This window comes from Schistocerca gregaria, chromosome 2 (assembly GCF_023897955.1).
Source record: "Schistocerca gregaria isolate iqSchGreg1 chromosome 2, iqSchGreg1.2, whole genome shotgun sequence".
Classification (NCBI taxonomy): domain Eukaryota; kingdom Metazoa; phylum Arthropoda; class Insecta; order Orthoptera; family Acrididae; genus Schistocerca; species Schistocerca gregaria.
In genome coordinates this window covers 582275428-582294645 of record NC_064921.1, presented here as the reverse complement: position 1 = coordinate 582294645, position 19218 = coordinate 582275428, and the positions used below count along the sequence as shown (strand labels likewise).

The 19218-nt window shown below is 42.3% G+C and overlaps 1 protein-coding gene across 2 annotated transcripts in view; it reads right to left on the bottom strand.

The window, feature by feature from the left end:
- LOC126333482 (P2R1A-PPP2R2A-interacting phosphatase regulator 1) overlaps positions 1 to 19218 on the bottom strand; it is a 58733-nt gene that overhangs the window by 16425 nt on the left and 23090 nt on the right. Inside the window, exon 4 of one of the 2 annotated variants that reach the window (XM_049996738.1) lies at positions 8309 to 8514. In XM_049996738.1, the coding sequence (XP_049852695.1) occupies positions 8309 to 8514 (206 nt within the window). The remainder of the gene's footprint in view (positions 1 to 8308; positions 8515 to 19218) is intronic. The other variant, XM_049996739.1, reaches the window with a different exon arrangement.

Genomic DNA, 19218 nt, shown 5'->3' with positions numbered 1-19218 from the left:
TAGTGATAAATTGAGCTGTATGTGTTGGCTTGGATAATTTTAAATACAAACATAGTAGCAGACCTAAAATATCCTGAGAAAAGGAAATGAACATGGGATTATCGTAAACCAAAGTTATACGCTAACACCGATGTGTTTCCGCAAAGCACCAAGCATGTAGGTAAAAGCAGTTTTGTATATGGAGTATGGTGCAGTATGCTTTAAAATTGGGGTAAAGACAAGCCATAACTGAAGGAGATCTTTCCTGTCATGGTGAAAAATGATACTGAGATACTGTGTAGACAGATTTTATATGGTGAAGTGTACGCTGCTTTAGATTAGTTGGAGTAGAAATGAGCAGGCAGACCTATAGAAGGGCAGTCCTATGCCTGTGGACAGGTGCATTCAAGAAAGAAACGTCCTGTGCTGCATCTTGGGAGGAGAAGTCTGGGGACAGGTATACCAAACAGGGGGGCTTAGTCATTTGGTTAGCTGAATCCACCTAATAGAGACATCTTCCATGCCAACTCTTCGAGACCAAAGAAAATAATCATGCATAAACTTATAAAGAAAAAATTATTTTCATCAAGGATAAATTAAATGGATAACAAATTGTAATATGATATCAGATATGTTATACTGAATTGTAAAGAGCACATTACAGGAGTTTTGCATGACATCTTCTGTCTCAGTCAGTGAATATGTCGTGTTGTAATATGGCTTATTTATGAGAATGACCTCTGTTCCGCTGAAGACATTCATGCTGGCGAAAGATGGTCATATCTCTCATATACATTTTATGTAGTGGAAACAATCCACAGTGCACTCCTCAATTGATACGCAGAATATGTGTATGCAGTGATGTAAAATAACAAGGCCAAGGTGCGGCGTGGTAGTGCAGTAGCACTTATGGATGTGGACATGTATGGCTTCGTGATACCCCTTGAAGGTGTCCTGGATACCTACGAAGACAACGGACATACACTCAAGACAAATGAAGATTTGAATTCTTAGACCTCAAGTCAAAATATTGATCAATGTGCTGGAACAACACAGAAGATTATTGTTGAAGATGTGTTCATCATTCGGTAGTTGGACATAGTGAGACACACTCTTACATCATCACCCTGCCTGGACATGATGGCAACAGGAATAAGTTCACACACGGCTGCAGTACGAAGTAGCCGAACCATGAGAACAAATCTAAAAGATGAAAGAACAACAACAACAACAACAACAATTAATGGTAACTTTGACAACATCGCACTGACATATCTGCCACGCAGTACTCCCTATTCATTGTGTTATAGCTAAGACGCCAAACACACATGGGAGCAACTTTTCTCCTAGATGGGTCTGGGGTCACTGGTGGAGGAGGAGGAGGAGGAGGAGGAGATTAGTGTTTAACATCTCGTCGACAACGGGGTCATTAGAGACGGAGCGAAATCTCGGGAGAGGGAAGGGTGGGGAAGGAAATCGGCCGTGCCCTTTCAAAGGAACCATCCCGGCATTTGCCTGAAGCGATTTAGGGAAATCACGGAAAATCTAAATCAGGATGGCCGGAGACGGGATTGAACCGTCGTCCTCCCGAATGCGAGTCCAGTGTGCTATCCACTGCGCCACCTCACTTGAGGTCACTGGAGTTAACCTATCTTGTCCCATTGGTAATCCCAATGAGCAAATAAACTGATGTGGTTTCTTATTTTAAACCTGAGCCTCATATATTAATTACAAGCCTACACTGCTTTCCAGTACTGAATACACCCCCTAGGGCCTTTACAAACTAGTGTCAGGAATATGATACTGAATTCACCTTGCTTTTACATTTAAGGTGTCACATACAAATTACTAAGCCATGAATGGATGCATGAAACAGTTGTGGAGGGCTTCATGCTGCAACACAACAGATGAGTGTTTGGCGCATACAGACTGGCCTGCCGGTGAGCAGGTATGATGACCCAGCACCACCCTGATGGGGAGTGCCACTGTTGTGTCAATGCCCAACACCGTCACACCATTCATCTAGCAACAAATGTAAGTTGCGAGCTTCACTTTTAGGGAAAAGATGCCGCCGAGCTACTATGCTGCAAGAAATGTCACTGAGAGCAAGCAAGACTGGATCAATCCTGGGTAGAGAATGAAGACCTGCAAAGGTACCTAAATGAAGCATTAGTAAATTTAACACAGCAAAGCAGAACTGTGCTTGTAGCTAACCTTTCTTCCCCATTTCCGGAGTTCCTATAGCCGGTTACATCTAAGCCTGTAATTGATGCTGCAAACTGGTTGCTGGTTCCTACCTTCGAAGGTAAACCACGTGAAAATGTTCACACTTTCATATAAAATTTAACAGATGTAAGGAAACTGTCCATATGTAGTGATGAAGTTCTGAGAGGAGTTGCTAACCTTAAGTTGCAAGGAGAGGCATGCAGTTATGCAAATTCCATGGAAAGGCTCAGAAATACCACAGCATTTCATGTCCTTGCTAAAAGACTAGGGGATAGACATAGATGTAAGCACAGTGAAAACTACAGAGAAAGTTCCACCCTAAGCCAAAATTCTGGAGTAAATTTACAGCACTTTGCTGACACAACAACAGCTGTGTCATGTAGCACATTTGTATTAATGATCAGTAATGAAAGAAAAGAGGTATAACTCAGTGAATCATGAGCTTGCTGTGTAGACCTATTTGTTTGCAGGACTGATCCGCAGGTAGGTGCTGAGGTGAGAGGGCTTCACCAGGCACACTAAGGGAGGCCATTTGACTTTTGTTTTTACATGAGAAGTCCCAGTAATTCGTACAATCTTCCACCAGAGTAAGCCCCGCCAGATGTACATTCACTGACAGTGCGCTGCAATTTTTGCAAATTTGCTTGTCTCTGCCATCACTCAGCTAGCGAAACAGGTTACCAAAGCGCTCAAAGGAATGGCAATACATGAAATACAAAATGGAACAGTTCTGCCACTGCTCATCACTTTCCTTCCAAAAGTGCATCCAATAAGAGAGGTAGGACTCGCTCAGGTGGCAAACTTAACTTTGCACGGTAAAATCTACAGCAGACAGTCTACCTTTATCATTGATACAGGTGCACAGTAAGTGTTTTGTTTGTTACATCTATTTGCGGCCGTGAATTAAAATCACTGCATTGTAGACTAACTGGATTGGGCAAAAAGGTAACCTACTCAGTAGTTTCAGAAAATGTGGGACTGGAAATGGACAGAAGGAAGTACGAGTTCACATTTGAAGTGGTCTGGAAGCATCACTACAATTTTGATGCCATTTTAGGCAATGATATCCTGCACCATTTTCTAGGCATAGTTAACTTTTAAACACATGAGCTCCAAATTGTGGGAAATATCCACCATTTTAGCAGTGTTCTTACTATAAGAATGAATGACTATTTCTGACAACCCATTAAATAGAGTACCAGAGCAATGAAGTTAAACAAAATCTAGAAAATATCGTATGGTACAGGGAAAATTGTAGGTCAAGAAAGATTTGTTAAGATGAAGTATTTTCTTAGTGGATCCATTAAGAAGAAATAAAGATTGACATAGTAAACTGGTGCATGTGAAGCACAGTTTATCTTGACAGAGTAAGACATAAGAGAGCCCATTTTTGTCATTGACCATGGATGATTTTTGAAGCAGATGTGTTAAAATTCCCTGAGGTACAATACAAGCCAAAGTGTGTGAATTAAATACTGATTAGATAACAGCATACCAAGAAAACAAACAGCCCTAAAGAACAGTTACATCACCTGTAAAAGCGAAAATTAAAAAGAAACTTTAACACCTGGGTAAGACAGATCAGGAAGTATTGTACCCTGTTCTAGCCAAGTTTGCAAGTTTGTCTGAAGAAAAGAAACAGTTTCCAATAATTTCTTTAACATACTATGGGGCCCTACATGTGATGGTTAGCCTGTGGTCCAGAAACCTTGTTGGTTACCTTATCACTTGCAGCCCATAGTGGAGAAAAATGTTTCAGATTTGCTAGAAGTATGATTAATTCAACCTCTTTTCAGTTTCTGGGCTTCACCTAAAGTGGTTGGCCTGAAGGAAATCAATAATGGAGAAATGGTTTATCGATCTGTGTAGATATGAGAGCATTCAAGAAGGATCCTTCCAAGGATCACCTTGGCAAATGCAAATTTTTCGCCACCTTAGATATGCACTCAGGCTACTATCAAATTTCTATAGCTCCATAAGATCAGGAAAAAGATAGCTTTTTTTGCCATTTGGGCATTATGAACCTAAGGATGCCCTTTGGCCTCCAAAATGGTCCTGCTACATTTCGGTTTTTTTGTGGATTTATTCTTACAGGGTTTAAAGCTGACCATGTTCTAGTTTATCTGCATGGCATAATTATTTCTCCAAGTATGATGAGAGAACATGCATAATGACTGAGAAATCTGCTAACTCATTTTAGTGATGCTAATTTAAATTTGAAATTATAAAAGCGGAGTTTTATGCTACCACAAGTGCACTATCTAGTCCAAATAATTCTGGCAGAAGTGTAAGATCAGATCCATAGTTAACGGATTCAGTGACCAATTTTCCAGCACCGAGAAAAATTGCAATCATTTCTGTTTAGCAAATTACTACCATCATATGTGAGAAAACTGTGCAGACACCAAGAAACCACTCACAAAATGTCTAAAGAAATAAACTCCTTTTGTCTCGACAACAAACAGAGTGTGCCATCTTAAAACTGAAAGGAATTCTTCATGTTCACCTTCCTTGTCTTATCCAGATACTGCGCTACCTTTTATATTGTTGTGAGATGCTGGAAACATAGCTATTAGCTGCATTTTGAGTCAATTACAAGACGGCAAAGAAAAACCAACTGGTTATGCATTACATCAGCTGAATCAAGCTGAACAGAACTACAGCATAACAGAAGGAAACTTTTACAACCCATTACTTTCAGTGTTACCTATATATGGGTGACAGTTCACAGTAATTACAGACCACATGGCTTTTGAATTTAACAGACCAGAGCAGCAGATTTTTAATATGGGCTTTGAAACTTAGTGACTATAACTACATAATCAAATACATGAGCCTGGCAAGGTTAAACTATAATGCAGATGCTTTGAGTATGAAAATTAAGATCCTGGTAGTGGATTATGTTCTTATTGAGGAATTAAAAATGGCACTAGAATCCATTCCCGGCTGTAAGAAATTGACTACCTCACTGCATTTTATTACAAGACAGTTTATGAAATAAAATGGGGAAAGCACTATGCAAGTGTGCATCACGAGCCATTATTGGCATCCCCCAATGAATGAAAGATGTTGAAGATGTCTGTGCACTAAGAGGGCACAAGGCCAAAGATCAAATCTCTCTTCAAATTTTGAGACTGTAGCACCCAATATTGTTGAATTGTTCCGCATAACAGCCTGAAATAACTGATACATTTTGTCAACCACAGACCATTTATATTGCTATCTTATTATGATCCCTACTAGAAGACATGACAGTTGTGAAAGAATTTGGCAATCATTTAGAACGAGTATTTGGAAGTCCAAAGGCTACTGTAACAGATCAACATTAAACCAAGTATTTGCAAAACTAAGAAATTTATGGGCCACTGGGATGAACCATTTCAGATATTACATTTCATGTTGTCTGTCAATGTCGAATTACATCTGCCAGATCAGAAGATTGTAGTTCATTCTGATCACTTAACAAAGTATAAGACTAGTGATACATTGTTTCCTGCAGTGGACTCAGCAAAATTCCGAAAGAATCATTTGGCAAAAAAGCCAATATGCACTTAGCTGTTACACAGCAACCGACAAGTTCACATCAATGTAATTTATGTTCTGCTCCTCCGTATTATTTATAGTTTATGAATTAAGAACATACTTTATCGTAAGTCTTAAATGGAAGATAGTGTCAGTATTTTCAATGTCACTTTATTGTTTAGCCATACTGATGATTCTGCTGCACGTTTTTTCTCAATCAGACCCTGATTAGCTACAATATTTTGCTTAAGTGTTGCATTTGTGCCATTCTTGTACAACTGCCTCTGAGCCTTACATGTTTTTAAACATGTTAATTCAATATCACTACTGGCATTGCAATGGGTCATCAGCATACATGGTAATAAAGCACTTAATGCCTAGAAATCTTGGGGAAGTCATTCACATTGCATATAAATGAAATGGATGATCTCATTCACTGAGGACCAATGAAGAGTTGATTAATTCATCCAAATAATAAATGAACAGAATACCTGATAGGTAATATTCTTATGTAACAACCTAGTTAATATTTAATGACTCTGTGCTGACCATCACCAACATATTAATGAAGCAGTTGGTATATAGAGACTTTTGGTTATCTTCATTACAAGATTTGGCACTCCTCTTGCTCTCTCTTGCAATATATTCCATAGCTGGAGAGAGAGAGAGAGAGAGAGAGAGAGAGAGAGAGAGAGAGAGAGAGAGAGAGAGAGAGAGAACTTTTTCAAAGATCTTTAAAGAGTTTCTAACAGCCACATATTCCTATATTTTTTTGCAATATGCTGTGAAGTATAAACTGTGTCGATACATGACCTACCTTTGAAGAAACAATCCTTTTCAACCATTGCCTGAAAACCAATGATTTTCATCTTAGCACAGAATGGATAAGCTTATGGTACTTCCAATATTAGTATCATCCTTTATCCTTTCTCCAACATATATTTATAATAATGAGTTCTATCTGAATTAGGAGTTCCTTTTTTTTCAGTTTATTTGATGTGTCATCCAGTTCTTTCACACTTCTGGTGTCAGCAGTACAGTTTTCGAACTCTTCTTCTAGTGTTGATTAACACTAGTTTACTTTTTTACTATACATTTCTGTAGTGGTTTCCTCAATCAGTTTGTGTTGCAGCATTCAGTCACATAACTTCCTATCCTTCTCTGTTAAGACATTTCAGGAACTTTTTACCACATTCAGAGGCCATCATACATTCAAATGTGTGAGACAATCAAGTGCTCAAGCCCTGCAGCAGATTATGATAGATATGAATTAAATATTTGATTTTTTTGAAACAATTTTTAAGAAATTCTCCAAGATTTAGCTCAGACTGCATGTTACAGGTAACTTTCTGGGAATACAATGAGCCTGTTGTGGCTAATTTTCTGCAATTCTAAAACTTTCCATTTTAATCTCCAAACTTCACAGCAATGCAGACACATCAGAAGCAAGACATATTTGCCATTTGGCATAAGGAATTGGGAATAAAAGAAAGAAACCCAAACACAAACTGAAAGCTTACATAATTTGAGAACTGTAAACAGAATATATGAAGCCTTTTTCAATTTTTTGGTAGAGAAAAATAATCAAATATGAGTGATATCACTAGGCTAATTGGGGATGGGAAAAGGATAGTGAGGGGAAGGGATATAGAAAAATGCAAATGTACACACCAAATCTCATATACAGCAGGTTACGTGTTGACAGTACATAACTGTTGTAGCAGTAACAATCACAGACCAAACTTCACAACCCACTGAGAGGCGTGTAGGCAATCCGTCTACGAAATCCTGTCAACGGATGCCAGACTACTGCTGATGTAGCATTCTGCAATACAGCAATCTGCCATAGTGGTAGGCTGGATTTTCACATGCCACGGACAATGTTGCACTTCCATAGCCACTTACATGAGACCAGCCAGGCTCCTGTTACAACACAGCTAGTCAGAGCAACTACAACTACTCACCCACCCAGCCATTAGTGGCATTTGTACTTTTACTTTGACTGGTTCATTGACTTCTAACTACAGCCCCTGCTGTAACAGTCTCCACACTAGCCATCAGTCCATTGTCAGGCCGAGCAGCTTCAACCTTGCTAAGTAGCATCATCAGATAGCCACTGGTCTATGAGCCACCACTAGACCTGATGGTTCCGGGTTTTGAGCCACTGCCACTGAGTAGAGGCCATATCTAGGATGACTCCAATCAGAACTCTGGGTGACTCCAAGGTTCCTGGATTGGCAGCAGTCAACTGTCTAACATACACATCTGCTAGTGTAGGGCCATGAACACCAAGGAGTCATGACGAGGTAGTACTCCACTGCCTGGATGACCAAACAAGCAATCAAGATGCTGACAATGACCTCTTGTACAGAAGTCATGCTGAATAAAGAATGTTTATACTGAATGATATCTTCTGACTCTGCACTCGCTGTGGCACTGATAAAATACAACCCACAGTTCCTGCACACACTGTTCTGGGGCAGAAGTGACCTTCCTGGCTAATGGTGGTGTCTGCATCACAAATACCATTACACTGAGCTAAAAAGTTTAATAGTGCAGTATTTGGAACTCTTTAACATACCTGGTGGCAAAGGCCTTTCTTGTTGGGCTTGGTGATAAGCTGTTCTTGAAAAAGCCTGGTGAAAAACATTGTCTTCCAAGACCTTGTCTTGTTGGTGATGGTGATGAACACACAGGTGGTCCTCCAGTATTTGGAAGCGACAGTTGCAAGGGATGATCAATGTAACGTTGCAACATACGTCGATTTGCTTCATTCTGCTCCTGCTGCTGTAAAATAATAAAGATACAGTTAAGTTTTCATTACATTTTATAGATGTAACTTTTGTAGCCTATACTGTCAGTACCCATTTGTTAGGAAAACCAAGAAGGAATGCAGGCAGTAAATAATTTCAAATCAAAATGAACACTGGGAACTGAAAATCAATAATATTTGAGACAAGAGTTCCTATTAACCAATAGTCAAAAGAGGAAGATCTGAAGCTGAATTGTCAAGCACACAAATTAGAAAATCCAGTTGGACCTCTTGGTTTTAAAGCTTTTAATGGTTATCTCATTGAGAGAAGAAGGTAAACAGGTATTAAAAAATTAAAAAGGATAGTGAGATTTTGAAGTGCTAGAAGTAATGGGAGAGTGATCATACCAGATCCAGAAGAAGGAAAGGGCCTAAAAGTCTAGATTCTAATTCCAGAACTAACAGGTTAAATATAAAAGCTTCAATGGAAAATGAGGCTAGAGAAGAGTGGCGAATCAAGCATGATTACTGACAGATGAGGTACAATGTCTAATCTCAAGGTTATAAAACTAGACTTCATGTGTTCACGAGGAACCATCAATATGAACACAAATATAACACTGGACATTAACCATTTCATAACATACTGGTTACTGCAAACTCCTTCATCCTTTCGTAACATTGATCGTCACAATATTCAGTAGGTTTTTGGACGTTACAACAGGCATATTGAGGTTTAGAGTGACATAGTATTTTACTACATTTTAGTACGCCATCAGTTTATTACTTTTTAAGAGGTTGTTTGTCTCAATAGAAATGGTTCCCAAAACTACTTGACAACCAATCTAAAGTCTTTAGAATAGTTTTGCAAGTGTTTTGAGCAATACATAAAATAAGGGAAAGGCAACAATTCACCTCAAGTGGATCGCTGCATGGAGCACAGTACTCACACTAGTTTTCGAGCACTAGCTCTTTTTCCAACAACGGTACACACATACATACCAACACACAACCAGACAGACACCCACACACACACACTCCTGTGGTCACGACAAATTTAATTATTGATACTTGATTACTGAAAGCAGCTGCCTCAGCTGATGGCTGATGGAGGTGGGGAGGGGATAGGGAAGAATGCAAGAGGAGGCAGTGGGAAAGAGGCAGGTCTTTGGGCAGGTGACTTTGTGGGCTCACAACAAGGTGAAAAAAATACAGAGGGTACAACAAAAGAGATGTAGAAAGAGGGAGAGATTGATATCCAGGAAGTTGGCTCAATGATTTGTGAAGGACCAAATGAAACAGATTTGGGAATAAGTGTTGAAGTTACAGAGGAAACAGCAAATGTTATCCTTCAAAATGTCATCAATGAGCCTGAGCCATGCAAGAGGTTTCAGTTGTTGACTAGATAGGAAGGATTCCTCCAGGTGGTCCATAAATAAGTTGGCATAGGATGGTGCCAAGCGAGCACCCATGGCAGTATGACAGATTTGTTTGTACATTTGGCCTTCCAAAGTGAAATAATTGTGCATCGGGATGTGGTTGGCTACGAGGATTAGGAATGCAGTGATGCGTCTGGTATCAGGACAATGTTGGGAAATGTTGTGATCCATGGCCGCAAGGCAATGAGCTTGGGGGATGTTGGTGTACAAGGATGTCACAGTCCAGTGACCAGCAAGGAGGCAGGTGATAATGGGACAGGAACAATTTGAGATGGTGTAGGAAGTGAGCAGTATCTTGAATGTAAAAGATTACGGACAATAGTTTGGAGGCATTCATCAACAATGGCAGAGATTTGTTCTATTTGCGCATTGTACCCAGCTACAATGGGACGACCAGTTCGGAGAGCTTTGGGGTTGAGTTTGTGGACTTTGGAGAGTAAGTAAAGCATAGGATTGTGTGGGGTTACTGGTGTGAGGAAGCAAAAGTATACACGTGCCAGTGGAAGTAGTTTCAGTTCCCACATAAGGTCCATTAAAATCAGAAGTTTAAAGAGGGCTTTCCATGTCTGGGCATGCTTACCATAATTGAGTTGCAGCAATTTTTGCACAGTAATACATTTCACAGGTATTAACTAGAATCATTCAGTAATGATCTCACTCAGTATGATTACAATTTGAAATATGTGCCAGAAATCAATTAGATACTTAATGAGACTTGTATTGAAGAACTGAAACTTTTTGCTCAACAATGATATGGCAGATGATGCAAGCACCATGAATCTGCTGGCACCTGGAAACCAGATAATACACAGATCACAAATTCTGAACTAACATTTTATTTCTTTGGTAGCTGTAGATACTTTGTATCATAACTCAGCGGAAAACTTGAATAAAATAGAAAAGAAAATGTGTTTCTTGTACCATAATTACAGAGTTTCACCAAAAACCCCAGTCAAGTCAGTTAAAATATTGTAGTTTTGTTTTAAATAGGGGACTCTGTTTCTTCAACATTTAAGTTCAGTGGGAAGTAGTTGAAAATTTAGGCATGAAATTTACTTGGCACTTCTTTGTACAATGTCATTCTTATGTCTTGTCTTCTGTGTGACGTTCTACAATACTCTGGGGTTTTCTTATAACAATGCACACGAGGGAAAATATGTACTGTGAAACAGTGGTAGGCATTCCAAATGGCCTTAACAATTTGTGGATACAGCTTCTTGGATTTACACAATAAATTATTCAAGTCACTCTTTCCTAAGGGATTTAATACTTTGTGAAAAAGTCTACTTCCAGAAGGTATAATGGAAAGAGCAGGCCCAAGTGGCTGCCTGTATGACCTAGTCAAAAATGTGAGAAACTGTTCTTAATTCAGAAGCAGCCAAGCTCAATCTCTACACAATACGAAGTATGTGATGTTCCTAGTATGGTTTGTACTCTAAGTGAAGACCCATGAACTTATAGCTACTCCCTGTAATAGCTGGTTACAGAAAATGCTTTGGAATTTCATGGTAATTGTGAAACTGGATGAAAATGCAACCTGTCACACAGCTCGCAGTGTATGTGCATTGCTTAAAGAGGGCCAGGATCAGTTTACTATATTCCCCTAGCAAACAAACTTCTGGATTTAAATCTAATAAAAAATCTGTGAGACTACATCAATTGAGCTGTATGTGCCATGGATTCTCAAGCAAGAAACCAAGTGCAGGCCACAGAAAAGGACTTGGAATGGCTACACATCATTGTTGGTACCTTCGAGCACCTCACTGACAATCATCCTACATATCTCGCAGTTGCTCGCACTGCGAAAGTTGGTTATTCAGGTCTTTGACAGGTGGTCACATTAACATGACTGGACAGTGTACCTCTAGTATCATCAAGACTGTAAATCTTGCTGCAGCTGAATTCCTTTTTTAGGTTCATACTGTGTTATGGTCTTCAAAAATAAGGTGAGGAAAGAAACTAAAATTTTATGAAACTATGATAGTGTCTACCCTTGTCTACAGCAGCGAGACCTGGACACTATCAAATGACAGAAATAAGATTCAACCATACAGTTGGTTGGTTCGTTTAAGGAGCCAAACCAAGAGGTCATCAATCCCTCTATGTGGAACAGGCAAGTCAGCAAAACTTCGCACCAAAGAAGGGCCTTGTGCACAAAACCCAGGAAAAGAAAACCCCAGGGTCTATTGAAGGTCAACAAAGCCTAGAGAAATGAACAAGCAAGAAGAAAAGGGAAGAAAAGGGAGAAAGGCGGGTGAGGTGTCCCATCCTGGGAGCAGCTGGAGGCTGCCAAAGACAAAGTGTAATGGGGCACACACCACTTGCCATGTAATTGAGACACCCCACCCAACAATACCCACAAAAGACTAGCAAAATGGACAGGAGATACATGTACAAGAAAACAGAGTAAGAACATCAAGTCAGACAGAACATACAAGGGGAAAGAACAGCAAAAGAGTGGGTAGGGCGGAGGCTGGGGCATACCACGAAGCCCACACAGCTGCCGCCTGTACAGGTCAGAGGAGGCAAGAGTCAGCCACACTACAGCTGCGTAAGGAAAATCAAGCAAAATGTGGAACACTGTCAAACACTCACCATGACAACAGTAGTGTGTGTAATCATGACAGAGAAGATGATCCTGAGCCAGTCAAATGTCTGATACAGAGGCGGCAAAGGATGATAGAGTCCTTTGCAAGAGGCCGGCAGGGAGGACCTCTGTGAGTTCATGGTTTCCTTTATCTTCCATAGTTTGTTAGGAAAATTCAGAGTACACAATTCTGTATTCCAAATCCTTATCCCTAACTTTAAAGTGTAATACTGATCAGAGATGCAATTCCGAAATACCGAACTGACAAGGCAGCCAATTAGGCCAGCCTGTCAACAAGTTCATTCCCCAGGATCCACACAAAGGTCACTGAGCACCCACACTGTTTAAGGGCAAAAAGGGAATCCTGGATAGTCAAGACCAAGAGATGGGAATGGTAACACTGGTCAAGAGTTTGTAGACTGCTCAAATAGTCGCTACGTATGAGGAAGGCTTCACCGGTGTGGGAAAGGATATGCTCAAGAACACGAGAGATGGCTACCAGCTCTGCACTGCAGCCATCTGGCAAGTAGCCAATCATTGAGACATCAGTATACACAACTTCTGAACCCCAAAATGTGCCAAGAATGGAGAAGAATTGGCAGTGGAGCACCTCAGGATAAGCAGAATCTTTCGGAGGTTGTGACAGGTCAACACAGAGTTTTAGACGAGGTATGAACCATAGAGGTTTATAAGTGCAGGCCCAGAAATGAGGTGGTGGAGGGGAAGGCTGGATATGGAAGGTGGGTCTCCATATCTGGAAAGAGGAGATGGTCGTTCAGGTGCGCTAAGGAGCAGTGGATGCATAACACAAAAGTAATCAACCATTGTGGCACAGAAACCACAATGATCGAACACCAGTCTCCACTAGGAGGCTGGTCATGGGGCTAGTTTGAAAGGCAGCAGCTTCCAGTCATACCACACAATGATGTACAAGGTCCAGCATCTGTAACATCACAGGTAATACCGAGCTGTATGTGAGACTTACGTAATCTAGACAAGACTCGATCAATGCTGTATAGACCCATTATCAGAACAGAATGGCCTGCGTCCCAGCTGGTGTTGCTGAGACACCAGGGAGTACTGAGGAGGGACCCACATGTTTGCTTTAGTTGATGGAAACGGTGAAGCAATGTCAACCAGGTGTCAAAGACCAGACCCAAAAAATGATGAGAGTCTAGCACACTGAGGGACTGGCTATAAAGGTACAGATCTGGATGGGGATGCACTGTAAGGTGATGACAGAAACGCATAACACAGGTCTTAGCAGCTGACAACTGGAAGCCATGAGTGATAGTCCAAGATTGTGTTTGGTGAATTGCTCCCTGCACTCAGCTTTCAGCAATGCCCATCGCGGACAAACAAAAATTAATGCAAATGTCTCAGCATACAAAGAGGGAGACACTGTAGGTCGCACAGCCCCAGCAGGCCACTGAAAAAGAGAGAGACAGTCAAAACAGAACCCCACAGAACCCTGTTCATCTGCAGATGAGAGGTGCTATGAGAGAGGCAAACATCTACCTAAAAGTGCAACATGAAATAAAGTTCCAGATAAAACATGGGAGTGGGTCATAAAGAGCCCACTTGCGCAAGGTGAAAAGGATGTGGTGGCATTGTGTGTTATCATAAACTTTATGCATATCATAGTAGACTACTACAAGATGTTGACATCCAGAAAAAGTCAGATAGATAGCACAATCCAGGTGGACTAAATTATCTGTAGTACTGCAGCCTCGGTGGAAACTACCCTGGGTCAAAGCCAAAAGATCCAGGATTGAAGAATCCAATACAGCCTCCAACTCGCCACACATTCAAGTAACTTTCAGAGGACAATGGTTAAACTGATCGGACGATAGCTGTCCATCTGAAGAGGAAATTTACCCGGTTTCCAAACTGGAATAACAAAACTTTCTCCCATTGGGAAGGGAATTTCTCCTCACCTCTGAGATGGTTCAAAAGGGCAAGTATATTATGTAGGCTAGCCATCAATAAGTGCTGAAGCATTTGGTTGCACTTGGTCCAGTTCAGGAGTTGTGTCAGGGCAGAGAGCGAGTATGCTGGCAATCTCCCACCACCAAATGAGGCATTATAAGGCTCCAGGTAACAGGGAACAAAAGGTAAAGGGAGTCATTACAGATGGTGTTTGAGAGGACAGAATGCAGGCAGATAGTGGACCAACGCTCAGGCCTATGCAAAACGCCGAGTAAAATGCTTAGCAATAGAGTCCATGCTGGGAATAACACTATTCTGGGAAATTCCCAAGGGCACCTGCAGAAGGACGCAAAAATGCACCTGATATTTGCCCATTCCTGAGAAAAGGGAGTATGGCAGTGACGTGGTTTCCAACTAACCCATTTCTGGCGTTTAAGAAGATAATGGGCCCAGGCATGAAGCCCTTTAGAGTCCAGGAGATGGAAGCTGTTTGTAGCATTGGAGGGCACAACAGCAATCGTTAATAGCCACCGCAATTTCAAGGGCCCACCAAGGGGCAGTGTTCAATCGAGGAGAACCCGAGGAAAAAGGAATCGTCAAAACAACTGGCGAAAGGGTGGTGTCGGTCAAACACTGTACAGACTCACCAATGCTTTCATGAGGTAAAGCGGTTTGGTTGGCAGCATAAGAAACGGCATCTCAATCCACATTAGTGGAGGAAGGCGACCAAGCAAGTGATGCTGGAGAAAATAAAGACGACTGGAAAATGATCACTGCTGTACAAATTGTCATGAACTCTCCATTGAATGAATGGGAGGATTCCAGGGCTACAGAGGGAAAGATTAATGGCTGAAAACATGCCATGTGCCACACTAAAGTGTGAGGGGGCTCCACTGTTGAGGAGGCCTGTCAGCAGGTCTTCAACAATCCTGCTCCAGTCAGTGGTCACAGTACCATCTCACTGAAGGTTACTGGTATTAAAATCCCCATGGGGAAGAAATGAGGTGGGAGCTACCAACGAAGGGCAAGAAGAGTGGGAAGTGTATAGGGCCATCTGGGAGGATATAAAAATTGCAAATTTTTACCTCATAGTCTAAATGGATCCAAACAGCCACTGCTCCCAGTGCTGTATGAGAAGGAAACCAGGAACTAACAACATCTGTGGACAGCAACATACCCTGATTGTGGCAGAAGGCTTGGAAACCATGAAGAGTCAACAAAAGAGTATTCACAAAATCACATCCCTCCATTACAACACAAGCTTCATAATATAGAGAAAGAAGATGCTGCAATTCCAAAAGATGACAATTTTAACCATTACAGTTCCACTGGAGGAGAGTAGTATAAGAGCCTGGATGGATGTCAAATAGGCCAGAATCAGTCATTGTGCTGAGTCAGTGTCCATCACCAAAAACGATGGATTGTCATCCACGAATGTAAGATCACACCCGTAGGGATGTCACAGATTCTCTCACCCCAGGACTTACATATCTTCTTCTTCTCCTTAGGAGGTAAAGAGGAAATTTGGTTGGAAAGACAGCAAGTCCCAGCAACATCAGAATCCGAAAGAGAATGCACAGCCCTGAAGCCCACACAGTGTAGGTTATAGATCAGGCTATCTGATGAGTGAGGAGAATGTGAGCAATAATACACTCCCGGAAATGGAAAAAAGAACACATTGACACCGGTGTGTCAGACCCACCATACTTGCTCCGGACACTGCGAGAGGGCTGTACAAGCAATGATCACACGCACGGCACAGCAGACACACCAGGAACCGCGGTGTTGGCCGTCGAATGGCGCTAGCTGCGCAGCATTTGTGCACCGCCGCCGTCAGTGTCAGCCAGTTTGCCGTGGCATACGGAGCTCCAGCGCAGTCTGTAACACTGGTAGCATGCCGCAACAGCGTGGACGTGAACCGTATGTGCAGTTGACGGACTTTGAGCGAGGGCATATAGTGGGCATGCGGGAGGCCGGGTGGACGTACCGCCGAATTGCTCAACACGTGGGGCGTGAGGTCTCCACAGTACATCGATGTTGTCGCCAGTGGTCGGCGGAAGGTGCACGTGCCCGTCGACCTGGGACCGGACCGCAGCAACGCACGGATGCACGCCAAGACCGTACGATCCTACGCAGTGCCGTAGGGGACCGCACCGCCACTTCCCAGCAAATTAGGGACACTGTTGCTCCTGGGGTATCGGCGAGGACCATTCGCAACCGTCTCCATGAAGCTGGGCTACGGTCCCGCACACCGTTAGGCCGTCTTCCGCTCACGCCCCAACGTCGTGCAGCCCGCCTCCAGTGGTGTCGCGACAGGTGTCAATGGAGGGACGAATGGAGACGTGTCGTCTTCAGCGATGTATCCCGTGCCACCCAACGTGCTCTAGAAGGTGTAAGTCAACTACCCTGGCCAGCAAGATCTCCGGATCTGTACCCCATTGAGCATGTTTGGGACTGGATGAAGCATCGTCTCACGTGGTCTGCACGTCCAGCACGAACACTGGTCCAACTGAGGTGCCAGGTGGAAATGGCATGGCAAGCCGTTCCACAGGACTACATCCAGCATCTCTACGATCGTCTCCATGGGAGAATAGCAACCTGCATTGCTGCGAAAGGTGGATATACACTGTACTAGTGCCGACATTGTGCATGCTCTGTTGCCTGTGTCTATGTGCCTGTGGTTCTGTCAGTGTGTTCACGTGATGTATCTCACCCCAGGAATGTGTCAATAAGTTTCCCCTTCCTGGGACAATGAATTCACGTGTTCTTATTTCAATTTCCAGGAGTGTAGTTCATGCACTTGGGTGGTGAGGTGCAAGGACTCCCCAGATGGAGAGGGGAGCTACAGATGCCACAAATATGATTTGCCTTACATCACAGAGACGTGTGACCGAAACAGAGAAACTGGAAACAGTGCATAAGAGGTGGGATACAAGGCTTAACATTGCAATGATAAACCTTAACTGTGACGTTCTCTGGAACAGTATCCCACTCAAAAGCCCGGATAGAGCACCAGTATCAACATGATTGTCCTTTGGATCTCTCTCTGTTCTTGCCAGATGAAATGAACACTGTGCCATGCCCGATCAGTCCCAAGTTCCTCATCAGATTGAAGGCTGAGGCCCATGTGGAAGATATTTAAGTACTGATGTGGAGTAATGCTCCCAAGGATGTCTCACAAGAATGTCTGCCACTCGCAAGCAAATAGGGAAGCCAACTGACTGGCAGAAGAGTGTTAATCAGTACAGAACCAGATCACATGTTACCAAGTGAGTCAATTTCACCAAACCTGTCTCTGTTATATTCAACAAAAAGGAAAGGTTTGGTAGTGGCAAAAGTCTCCCTGTCTGTCCTGTAACAAACAAAGTAACAAGAAAAGGGTTTCATTCCAAGCCATCAGGTCTGGACCTCCTCCCAAGTGGTGTCAGGGATGTGAAGGCCAAGGAATCAGAAGTAGGAGCAGAGAGAGAACCATTCCTTGAGACAACTGCGGGAGAGTGGCCAGAAGTGTCAGCTTAGCACATTTCATGTGCAGGGCATCTGCCTGGTACCACTCAATCTGATCAGGGGCTCACCGTGTTGGCACCACCCAGCTGCGGCAAGGGTTTCCTGGCACAGTGGTCATTGCTGGAAGTGCTGATGCTCCAAAAAGATGAGCAACCACTCCTAGAAATCCATGAGATGGTGACAGCTCAGGTAGCATAAGTGCAATCATTGTGTTGTCAGGGGGCTCAGCCAGACAAGTATGAACAGCCCGTGTTCTTCCTCAAATGGCTAACACTATGGAAACAATTTAGAAAGGGAGGTCAAACCCCAAGGGGAACCAGAAAAAGCTGAAAAAAGAAAAGAAAGTGGGAACACGAGTCTCACATAACAGAAAAGAAATAGCAGAACTGAGGGATTAGTGGGACTCTCATAAATGGAAACATGAAGTACAAAGGGGGGAGGGGGGGTGAAGGGGGAGAAGAAGCTAGGATGGAAAGGAGAGTGGATATGGGGAAGGAAATGGAGCTTGAGAGAGAAGAAAGCTGCAATAGCTTGGGGCCCCATGCGCACCACCCTGTGAAAGAGCTGTGAGCCCCATGGTTGGTTCAATCATATGAAATGGGGTTTCTAAGAGCTATGAAAGGATGTATAAAATTAGATAAATAAAAAATGTAGCTATTAGGTGAGAATTAAAAATTGAACCAATACATGATGTAATAATGAATAGTTAAATGGGAGGAACATGTCAGAGTAGAAACTACAATGAAAAGCAATCAAATATGTACAACATGGAAAAAAGTTTGGAACTCCCAAAAACATACAGTGGTGGCCATAATATAGAACACGTGTGTGTGTGTGTGTGTGTGTGTGTGTGTGTGTGTGTGTGTGTGTGTGTCATAATCTTTGCTTCTGAACAACTCCTCCTCCTCCTCCTCCTCCTCCTCCTCCTCACTGAGTTTCATAAACACAGCGCAGACTTTATACTTTGTAACTTTCTACTCACTGCCATGTAAGTTTATTTTTATATAAATGGTTTTTACATTTTTAAGCTTCAAAAGTTTTCAGTATATGTTAGAATATTACAGGACCTACATAGTGCTGCAGCCAAGTATTAAACATTCTCTTGACAAAACTTGCGACCTACAGTAATGCACTCAGCCCAGGGCTGTGTAGATAAATTATGATCTTCACCAACTTCCACAATATTCGGATGGAATGGAACCAGACTTGGTCACTTTCTGTGATCCAGTATGCCTCACCATTGTCCAATAGAACATAACAATCATCATTGTCACCAC